This window comes from Dendrobates tinctorius, unplaced genomic scaffold, assembly GCF_039654945.1.
Source record: "Dendrobates tinctorius isolate UK_male_01 unplaced genomic scaffold, ASM3965494v1 ptg000022l, whole genome shotgun sequence".
Lineage (NCBI taxonomy): Eukaryota > Metazoa > Chordata > Amphibia > Anura > Dendrobatidae > Dendrobates > Dendrobates tinctorius.
Window position 1 is genome coordinate 93,224,112 of NW_027361690.1, and position 11,552 is coordinate 93,235,663.

The window sequence follows — 11,552 nt, forward strand, 5'->3', positions numbered from 1 at the left end:
AAAGGCAGAGAAGAAGAATGGTGAGAACAGTCAAGGACAATCCACAGACCACCTCCAAAGACCTGCAGCATCATCTTGCTGCAGATGGTGTCACTGTGAATCGGTCAACAATACAGCGCACTTTGCACAAGGAGAAGCTGTATGGGAGAGTGATGCGAAAGAAGCCGTTTCTGCAAGCACGCCACAAACAGAGTCGCCTGAGGTATGCAAAAGCACATTAGGACAAGCCAGTTACATTTTGGAAGAAGGTCCTGTGGACTGATGAAACACAGATTGAGTTGTTTGGTCATACAAAAAGGCGTTATGCATGCGCTGTATTGTTGACCGATTCACAGTGACACCATCTGCAGCAAGATGATGCTGCAGGTCTTTGGAGGTGGTCTGTGGATTGTCCTTGACTGTTCTCACCATTCTTCTTCTCTGCCTTTCTGATATTTTTCTTGGCCTGCCACTTCTGGGCTTAACAAGAACTGTACCTGTGTTCTTCCATTTCCTTACTATGTTCCTCACAGTGGAAACTGACGGGTTAAATCTCTGAGACAACTTTTTGTATCCTTCCCCTGAAAAGCTATGTTGAATAATCTTTGTTTTCAGATCATTTGAGAGTTGTTTTGAGGAGCCCATGATGCCACTCTTCATAGGAGAATCAAATAGGAGAACTACTTGCAAGTGGCCACTTTAAATACCTTTTCTCATGATTTGATACACCTGGCTATGAAGTTCAAAGCTCAATGAGGTTACAAAACCAATTTAGTGCTTCAGGAAGTCAGTAAAAAGTAGTTAGGAGTGTTCAAATCAAGAAAATGATAAGGGTGCCTATACTTTTGCACCGGTCAAATTTTGTTTAAATGCAGATTGCATATTTTCTGTTAGTACAATAAACCTCATTTGAATCCAGAAATATAACTGAGTCCATCAGTTATTAGATATATGAAACTGAAATAGCTGTTGCAAAAACCAAAATTGTTATAAAGAAAAAAGGTTAACATTAATAGGGGTGCCCAAACTTTTACATATGACTGTATACCCCGATCTTATTTTTTTATTTTTCCAAATCATTTTTAACATTCTATCCTTTACGATTGATGCCGCATAGGCGGCCTCAATAGTAAAAAGCTGGTCACACTTGTCAAACACTATGTTTGACGAGTGTGACCAACCTGTCAATCACTTTCCAAGCGATGCTTCAATCATAAACATAAACATAATTGCGGTAAAATCGCACGGAAAAAACCACGCGATTTCTGGGAAGGAGTCCAGTTTTGAGTGTCCGGATTAAAACGCAACGTGGGCACATAGCCTAAAGGCGGAAAATCTGCAAGAAAAAAAACAAAACAAACGCTCATGCGTTTTTAATGCATTTCTGCTGTGGAAACGCATCAAAAACACATGTAATTCGCACCCAAGTATATAGCAATAAAGTTTTGAGAAAAAAAGTATTAACAAAGCTGCTTTATTTCAAGCATGACATACCAACAACAGACGACGAAAAAAAACGCATAAAAAAAACTATTAAACCAAAAACGCAATGAAAACAAACAAGTAACTTAATTTAAATAGGGGCAGAAATTCTGCAGTATCAAAAGGGCACTAAAAGCTCTTTGTGGGAACATAGCCTTTAGGGTTTTTGGTTTGGTAGTCTTGTCATTTCCTGAGTTTATACCAAGATTTGAGTTACCCAAGTGCACTTTTGTCGTATGTTGTAATTTTTGGGTTATTTAACCACTTTCCAACATTGGATGTACATTTGCGCTGATGTCGGACTCCCTATCTTTGATGTGGGCTCCAGCAGTGAGCCCACATCTTTCCCGGGACATGTCAACTGTTTTGAACATCTGACATGTGCCTGGAATAGCCGCGGGTGGAATCGCAATCCACCCACGGCTATTAACCAGTTAAATCCTGCTGTCAAATGCTGACTGCGGCATTTAACGCACGCTTCCGGCAATCGCGCCGGAAATACGCACACCAGTGATTGCAGGTCGCCGGTGTGTTGGCATGCCAACTGGAGGTCTCCTGTAGACCTCAATGGTTGCCAGTGCCGTATTGCTGTGAGTGCCACCCAGTGGTCGGCGCTCATAGCAAGTGAGTACATCTGATCATCGCCTCTGTGTAGCAGAGCCGATTGGGTAGTGGCAGCTTCTAGTCCCCCATGAAGGCTATTGAAGTATGCCAAAAGTATAAAGTGTTTTAAAAATATTAAAAAAAATAAAATATAAAAGTCGTCTCCCCCCCCCCCCCCCCCCCCTTTCGCCCCATTCAAAGTAAAACAAAAATAAAATCAAACATACACATATTTGGTATTGCCGCGTTCAGAATCACCCGCTCTATCGATTAAAAAAAAAAAAAAAAAGATTAACCCGATTGCTAAACGGCGTTGCGAAGAAAAAAAAAAGTAAAAACGCCAGAATTACGTTTTTTTGGTTGCCGCGACATTGCATTAAAATGCAATAACGGGCGATCAAAAGATCGTATCTGCACCAAAATGAAAATGGCACCTTTTTATTTTATTTTTTTTTTTTTTTTTTTTTCTTTAAGCAATGTTTTGGAATCTTTTTTCACCACTTAGATAAAAAAAAGAACCTAGACATGGTTGGTGTCTACGAACTTGTAATGACCTGGAGAATCATAATGGCAGGTCAGTTTTAGCATTTAGTGACCCAAGTAAAAACATACAAGGAGAAACCCATCACTGAAGAGGAGCGAGCAAGGAGAAGACACTGGGTACTGGAACGGGCAGCACGTATCTGCTTCTGGGCTCCCACTAACCTTTTGCATGTATTAAAAAGACCACTCTCTTTCAGTTGTGAGAAACGATGTCAAAGATGCAGCCTCTGTGGTTCCCAAGCTCCAGGGCCCCCAACAGATCATGTTTTCAGGATATCCTTAGTAATGCATCGGTAAAGGAATTGTCAAGGTATCAAGAATTGCCACTGGCTCTGACACCTTTCTTCTGAGGAGAATTTGAAAACTATCTGTTGGGGGCTTCGAGGACTGGAGTTTGGGAAACACTGCTGTAGGGTCCGCGCTGAAGATGACTTTCGGCAAATTCTTCTCTGAACTGCAGCATTCCCAGCCCACCTGGCTGCCCAAGGAGCTGCCCCAGCAGTGCTTTTTTTTTTTTTTTTTTTTTTTTTTTTTTTTTTTTTTTTTTGTTCTCCTTAATGGCATCAAAGATTATATAACCAATCACATTTTGTATAGATTCTTAATAAATACTGGCACTTTGAATCAAGAAGCTAAACTTGAGATGATGAACCAAGTCCGCTCGCTGCTTTTGCCGCCTCCTTATTTTTATCCATGACTGTGCGTTCTCTGTTGCAGGTGGGTGTATCAGCAGTACAGTAGATCACCAGGTGTCCCCTAGTCAGCCTTCCAATAAAAGCAAGAAGGTCGAGGTTATTGACCTGACGATAGACAGCTCTTCAGATGAGGAAGAGGAGGAACCTTGCGCTAAAAGGAGTTGTCCATCTATTACTCCTGCTTCACCATTAAGTAACAAGGGGTGAGAATATGAGTAATTCATTCATTTCCGCGGTCACTATTCTCCATGAGGTCCTCATCTCCTCTCTTCCTACTTACATATTTTATTTTCAGTCTTATTGGAACTTATTTCTTTTTCTCTAGTTTGATGAGTTTGCCACACCAAGCGTCTCCTATATCTCGAACACCCAGTCTGCCAGCTGTAGACTCCACGTATATGAATACCCCCCTCATTCAGGACTACCGGCATCCCTTCCATATGACACCAATGCCATATGACCTGCAAGGTAGGAGTCAACCTTACTCTGTTCTTCCAGTCAATGCGCGAGTTCCAGTTTGACCAGTTGGTTCAGGTTCTATATATACATGTGGACACTGCAGATAATTTCTGACCAGTGTAGAAATATCTCCAATATTGGGCAGCCAATCATTTATTATAACACCTCTTTTTTTTTTTTTTTTCACAGGACTGGATTTCTTTCCGTTCCTATCTGGAGATAATCAGGTAAGTGTAAACCTTTCCTTTAACAATTCTACTTTTTCCCCTTTCCATTGTTGCTGCTCTTATCTTGCCTTTCCCATCATTTTCTCCTGCAGTACTTTTTTTTTTTTTTTTTTTCTTCTTCTTTGTGAACCTAATTGTTCAACTATTTTTCCTTTTAGCATTACAACACCTCCCTTTTGGCTGCCGCAGCAGCTGCTGCCTCTGAAGAACCAGACTTGCTCCATTCGTCACGCTTTTTCCCATACACAACTTCTCAAATCTTTTTGGACCAGCTTAGTGCAGGGGCGAGTGCCTCCCTTCCTGCAACCAACGGAAGCAACAGTGGCAGTAACAGCAGCTTGGTCTCCTCAAACAGCCTGCGCGAGAACCACAATGCAGCAAGCCGAGGACCAGCAGACAGCTCTTCTCTCTATGGCATAATCCCAGATGTCATCTCCTTGGACTGATCCACAGACGAGCACACTCAAGCGGGATTTGAACCCCCTCGTTTGTCACCCAATTCCTTTATTTTATTTTTTTTTTTAAGGAAATGTTTAACAAATCACAAAGGACATGTACAGAGAACAGAACTATATTTTCAGTTTTACTTTTGTATATAAACCGAAAACTTTACTCATCCCTCACCCTAACAGAACAGCGTTATGGACCCACCTCCACCCCTGCACTTTGCTCTTTTTTGTTTTGTTTTTTTCTCCACTTTTTGGTTTCCCAACTGGATCCAGGAGACAGACTCTTATTCTGGAGCCCTCCTTTTAGCACTGTTGGTTCCTCCTTGTATTACCTGGCTTCACAGCATTGCCCATTTCTGAACCATATAGATCAGACACAGTATTGGTTTGATTGTCCCTGTACAAGTCGGGTGCTTGCATCAATCATTCTGGAACAATCTCCATTTCTGAATCCATGCTGCAGTGATCACTTGTTTAGTTTCTTTTCTGCACCTGTATCTTGTATTTATTGGATCTTGTTGAAGTCTGTAGCAGTACAAATGAGAATTCTAACCTGGCGTTTCTTCTAGGCAGTATTGCAAGGCCTTGGAGCAGGGGGGAAAGTCATCTTATTGGTGTTTGCTGCCAAATGAACACTGCAAAACAAAGCACTTCTGTTCCCATCAGCGCTGGGAGACATTTGAAGGCTCTAAGTTACATTTCTCTAAACTATCCTTTTGGAGACAGGAAAAAAAAATCAAAGCCTTTTTCTCTTTGAGCAGCCGTCATTGGTAATCTAGAGCTAGAGTTGCACAGACATTGATAACTTTGCTTATCCAACTGCTAGTGTTGCTTTATTACTCTACCAGCAGATCCAGCATTGCAGAAGCCTCAGTTCTGTATTTTACATGTTAAAAGGCTGGAAAGGGGAGAGATCCAGGTGAGAAGAAAAATAGCCTGCGCCTGTATCAATGGGAATTGATACGGGCACAGACTAACGAGTTGCTATGAATGCTCTTATTTCTACTGTTTAAGTTATGTTCAATAATTAATAGAAGGACATTTCCATAGGAGCAGCTTCACAGTGGTGGTGGGGGAGGCTGCAGTTGCGCTATGTAATCCCAGAGAATTGGGCATTTGCAGATTATGACCTTTTATCGCAAGTCTGTCTACCTGTGGAAATTCCCAAAACTGAAGAAAATGTATTTACACTCCTATAGGTTATACAAGCTCCTCAAATAACATTGTTCATTAGCGGATCTTTAAATCGTTCTGTGATCTCTACATCAGTTGGTCTGTATAATGAAACCTATATTGCATTAAGTATGTATTCGGGTGGTGCTTAAGCTTCTGCAATAGATTCTACATTTAAAGGGAATTTGTGATGTATATCATTTTAAGGACCTATTCAGAGAGAAAAAGCCAGTTATGACCTCTCTGCTGATCGCAGGTGCCGGGGCTGTGAATCAATCAAGGAGTAGTGAGAGTAAGTACTCATTGCCGACTGATCACACCCTGTGAATTGAAGCGAGTGGCTGCAGGGAGAATATAACTTCATTTTCTTCCTGTAGCCGCACTGTTAAATAGACTGCTGCATATTTTTAAAATAAATGGTATTTACCTGCAAATTGCCTCTAATTGCTGGTAAAAATATAAATAAAATATATAGCCAGTTGGTTCCTTTAAAGTAAATGATAAATGTACATTTTCCAGTGTAATGAATGCAATTAACAGATCTCATTACTACTTTCGCACAATCGGCTGCAACCAGAGCTAGTCATGACTGCAGCAATGTAGAACAATGTATGCAGTCAATGTTTTGCTTGCAGATTAGCTACTACTGGATTAGAAATCTGCCCTGAAAAATGTTGCTTTTTATGCATCAGTACTAGGATACAATCCTAGGCAAAAGCGGTCATACTAGCCATGCGATTTTCATGCTAAAAACCTGCATTGGTCAAATATTGGCTGTGAATGAGATCAAATTCTCCCTTTATGCGTCATTTGTTTTTTGTTTTTTTTTTTGTTTTTTTTTTCTTTCTTTCTCCCTTTTTACATATGCACATGCATAGAAGGGACAATTCATCTGGGACTTGTCCGGTCCATGGGATGTGTTATAAGAACATTGATTTCACTCCCTGGATGTTAGCACTCAGGAATACTGGATGATGATGGATTATATGTTTTAGCAACTAATGATCGACCATCACAACTTCTAGACTGTCTATTGGCGGTTTGCGGCATACATTGTTGTATATGTCTGAATTGTGACGCTTTTTTTGGTTTGGTGGATTATCTTGTTGAGTTGCTTGATGCTAGCATAACAGAAGAGCGGGAAGCTGTACTTACATGACATTTTCCTTCGTGTAGAACTAAGCGGCTCTTCTCCACCTTTCTCTTATGAAGTAGCGAGACCTGGTGGAATAGAGCATTGGTTTCAATTCCAGTCCCCATGTCTGGTCAGGTCACGATTTAAGCATATTCCATAGAGAATACTTTTATTTCAGTGCACATAAGGTTAAAGTCGACTGATTTGGACAAGACTGACCATTCTATGTAGGGATGTCTGATTAGAAGTCATTGGAAAGATTAAAAAGACCCCCGGGCTTGTAAAATGACCAATAAAGTTTAAAAAAAACAAAACACAAACGATGCTTCAGGTTTACAAAACTCCACAGAAAAAGAACGGTTTTTGAAGCATCTTCTGCTTGGAAAATGACTGTTTTCCAAAAAAAAAACAAAAAAAAAAACTAAGGCTACTTTCAGACTTGCATTATGAGGCGCAGGGCTGCCACTAAGCTCCGCCCCGGCCGCGCCTCCTCCGTTCAGCTCCTATGGGCGCATGACTCTGAATGCGACCGGCGTACCCTATATTTAGCATTGGGTGCGCTGGCCGTGCGCTGGTATGCTTTTGCTGGCGCAAGCACGCTTTTTATATAGGGTACGCTGGTCGCATGCAGTATCATGCGCCCGGAGGAGGTGCGGGCGGAGCTTAGCGGGGGGCCCTCCGCTGCGCCTCATAACGCAAGTCTGAAAGTAGCTTAAGCTGTGTGAACATGCCCTAATGGAAATAAGTGTGTCAGTGGCTTCCTCTCCGCACCCTCTCAGCTCTATTCTTTGCATCAAGAGCTGCGTTGTTCACGCCAGTCAGATGCTCTTTATTCATAATGAGGCTTATGCCTCCTTGTGAATAAGGAACTCCACTTGAGTGGCATGCACCACAACTCCTACTCCAGTCCCTGCTGGAGTTATATTTTTATTGCTGATGTTAATCGTGGCGCACACCACTCCCCCCCCCCCCCCCCCCCCCCCCAGCTCTATCCGCTTTGTCAGAACTGGGCGAACATTGTGTTAGAAATATTAATGAATGTGCTCGGATAAGGAGATCTGAGCATGCTCGGATGATAAGAGTGTCTTCGGTGTGCTCGTAAAATGTTTGAGTCACCGTGGCTTCATGTCTCATGGCTGTTCGACAGACAACGCATTCAGAGATTGCCTGTTACGCAATCCCTGCATGTGTTCCGGCTGTCGAACAGCCATGAGACATGAAGCCACAGTGACTCAAACATTTTACGAGCACACCGAAGACACTCTTATCATCCGAGCATGCTCAGATAACTCGGTCAAAGAAAAAAGAAACATCCGGCACTGTCACTGAGAGAGAAATACCCGCAAAGCCACTTATAACCGCTATCAGTGTGACACCTGTAACCCTTGCTGAACGGGTGCTCTATCCATGTGAAGAAAAAACATGAAATATCCTAGTAGAAAAAGACAGCAGGATGGCACTCACCATTCTCTTGAAATGATTCACTTTATTTCATATTAATAAACCATAGGCAATGGCACGGGAGAAATGCAAAGAGACGGACGACAGCCGTTTCGTGCACAATGTACTTCAACAGGTCCCAATCTGTTGAAGTGCATTGTGCACGAAACGGCTGTCCGTCTTTTTGCATTTCTCCCGTGCCATTGCCTATGCTTTATTACTATGAAATAAAGTGAATCATTTCAAGAGAACGGTGAGTGCCATCCTGCTGTCTTTTTCTACTATGCTCAGATAACTCCTTATCCGAGCACGTTCACTCATCACTAGAATGCGAAAAGTCACAATTGTAGCACAGCCGTCAGTTGCACCAAAATTATGTGAGTTTACAAAGCTTTTTATGCCCATATCGTAAAAGTTTGATAAATCTGATCCGATATGTAGAACATGGGAGCTGGAGTTGAGAATCAATGCTGTATACTAGGACTACCCTTTTTTTTTTTTTTTTTTTTTTTTATTATAGAAAGATTGCATATATAAAGCTATGCATTCAACAAAATGACTTGTGGCCAATCACATGAGCTGAATGTTAGTGATTTGGGATGGGATCAGGTAATCATGTCGGCCGGCTCTCATATGCATAGGGTTACAATAGCAGCAAAAAGACTTTTTTGGCTCGGATAATTCTTCTGTGGATTAGACATAGATCTAACATTTGAGGTTACCCCCTATTTTTGGTCCTGAAGTGTATCGCATATGTGGAAGGGTGGCGACAGTCTATCTTTGCATCCCAAAGCGGAAGAATCCCTAATTTGTGTATTGTGAGCACTTGATGTACCATTATAAAGTATCAAAAGTTGTCAAATATTTTACCTTGGCAGGAAAAGCACATAATCGCCACAGGCGTAGTCGCTTAGCTCATTTTTTGGCAGAAGTCTCCAGTTTGTAGTAATGAGGCTGAGCGATCTGCAGTGACTATCGAGGTGAGCCTATAGGCAAACCTGCTCTTATCAGCCCCCTCCAGTGGTGGAAGTAAGGTTTTGCAGACCTAATGATTGATTCAAACCATACCTATGTTTGTGCCAGTATTAGCAATGAGCGAGTATACTCCTTGCTCAGGTTTTCCCGAGCATGCTCGGGTGTTCTCCCGAGTATTTTGGCGTGCTTGGAGATTTAGTTTTCGTAGTCTCATCTGCATGATTTGCGACTGCTAGACAGCTTGAATACATGTGTGGAATGCCTGTTTGTTAGGGACTTCCCACATGTATTCAGCCTGTCTAGCAGCCGCAAATCATGCAGATGAGACTACGAAAACTAAATCTCCGAGCACGGCAAAATACTCGGAGGTCAACCGAGCATGCTCGGGGAGACCTGAGCAATGAGTATACTCGCTCATCACTAGCCAAAGTCCATTACATACTTTACATTCTGAAAGTATAGGCAGAATGATGGAAATGAACCCCGATCCACAGGTTTTTGTTTTTTTTTAAGCCCGCTCTTAATCCACCATGGGATATATTATTGACGGCATGTGGTGCGAACCCATCTGAGCTCTGCAACTGATCTTTAAGGAAATGTTCTTGGTTTGTAATAGTTTTATTTTTTAAATGGATTCCCAACCTTTGCTTTCATTCAGGGCGTGGGGGGGATATGGTCATTATGCTCATCATCCGTACACCTCTGTGGGGGAAGCGGCAGTAGGGGAAGGAGCTGATGTACTGTTCAGACACCAGAACCTGTCGCTGATTTCCACAATCCAACCCTGTAACTCATTGCCTTAAAACTTGTGTTCATATGGCATGCCAGACCAGCTGAAAGGCTTTTAATGATGTATAATAGGCCAATGTCAGTTTGTATAAAGTACCAAGTGAAATATTTATTACTTGCATTGGAAAAATTGTTTACCTATTGAATGTTATCTGTTTCTGTAGAAGTCTTTAGATGTAATAAAAGCATTCTGATGTCTTCTTGTGATATGTGGCCATTGATTTCATGTAGTGGACTATGTAGACCTGGAGATAAAAGTGTGTTTTAGTCACCCATGATGGCACCACGAGAGAGGGGATCTGCCTTTCAAGGACAGGAAACCTTCAAGATAAAAAGGGTGGCTCCTCTCTCTGATGCATCAGTTGGTTTCTTGTCCTTGATGGGGAACCCTCAGTAAATCTGTGTGCAAAAGAGGATTCCTGGCCCTGTGGTGGCCATCCCAAGAGGGAGTTGGAAGCTACATGGAGGCCCCACTGGGATGTTCTCCCTGAGCAATCTTGATTGGGGCACTGGTAGGGCTTGTTGCCAGTACTCATCAGCCACACACAGCGCGCGTCAGGGAAAATTAGTAATGAAGACTCCCAGTCTGGCCGCAGGACGTCGCAGCTGATGCCTGCTGGCAGTAGCTCTCACCTCGGTGTGGCAGCTTCACGGGCGGGAGGCGCCACGAGGGAGTTTTTCATCCTCCCTGAGCGTCTAAGCACGGGTACCAGCGGGACACAGGCTGATTCCTGTTGGCTGCGCAAACCTGAAGTGCGCGGCCCCTGGAAGTTGTGTCTGGACTACTCGCTTATGGACATGTGACTTCCTAGGCGGGTAGCTGAAGTGATGGTGCATGGTGTGTAAAGAGGGCCGCCGGCGGGCAGAAGATGGAGGCACGGCAACCACAGGAACATCCTTTGACACTGCTGCAGCAGAAAAGATCTGATAGAATACGCCCGTCTCAGCCCCATAGAAAGCCGGCACCTTAGCAGCCAAGTGCGGATCAACAGGGCAGCAGCAGTGGGGGGTCATTCGGGCAGTATGCAAGGTACTGCAGGAGCCAGCAGCCTGTCGCAGATCTACTAGGATCGAGCAGTCCTCAGTCTTCAGGGGAGACATGACAGATGTGGTACAAACTCCTGATCCGGTACCTTAATAAAAAAAAAAAAAAAAAAAGCTTCCAAGTGGTGACTGATTTACGAGAAAGTTCAGCATGCTAATGGTTACAATCCTGGCCTCAATCCCAACCATTAAAGGGGCATCAGCAGACTCCTGCTAAATTGGCTGCCAGATCAGCTGCGCTGTCTAATGTGGCTACTAAAGTGTTGGCCCGTCAGACACTTCCAATAGAGGGCTCTCCCCTTTGTAAAGATCCGAGGAGCTATCGCTAGTCCAAAGATAATATCAGAGGTAACCGTTCATCTCGGGGAAAAGGATATACTGGTAGTGCCATATCTGGATGACTTCCTAATTGTGGGGTCCTCGTTCCTTCAGTGTCAAGAACTGGTCAGAGTGGTCAGCAGCACCTTGGAGGAGTAAGGCTACTTTCAGACTTGCATTATGAGGCGCAGGGCTGCCGCTAAGCTCCGGCCACGCCTCCGGTCAGCTCCTATGGGCGCAT

At 43.2% G+C, this 11,552-nt stretch overlaps 1 protein-coding gene across 4 annotated transcripts in view; it reads left to right on the plus strand.

Moving 5' to 3' along the window:
• PIAS1 (protein inhibitor of activated STAT 1) overlaps positions 1-6,226 on the plus strand; it is a 92,365-nt gene extending 86,139 nt beyond the window's left edge. For all 4 annotated transcript variants that reach the window (XM_073568939.1, XM_073568941.1, XM_073568938.1 and 1 more), the window contains 4 exons: positions 3,325-3,505; positions 3,628-3,770; positions 3,951-3,988; positions 4,147-6,226. In XM_073568939.1, coding sequence (XP_073425040.1) covers positions 3,325-3,505; positions 3,628-3,770; positions 3,951-3,988; positions 4,147-4,434 — 650 coding nt within the window. In that variant the 3' untranslated portion in view covers positions 4,435-6,226. The remainder of the gene's footprint in view (positions 1-3,324; positions 3,506-3,627; positions 3,771-3,950; positions 3,989-4,146) is intronic.
• The last annotated feature ends 5,326 nt before the right edge of the window (positions 6,227-11,552 follow it).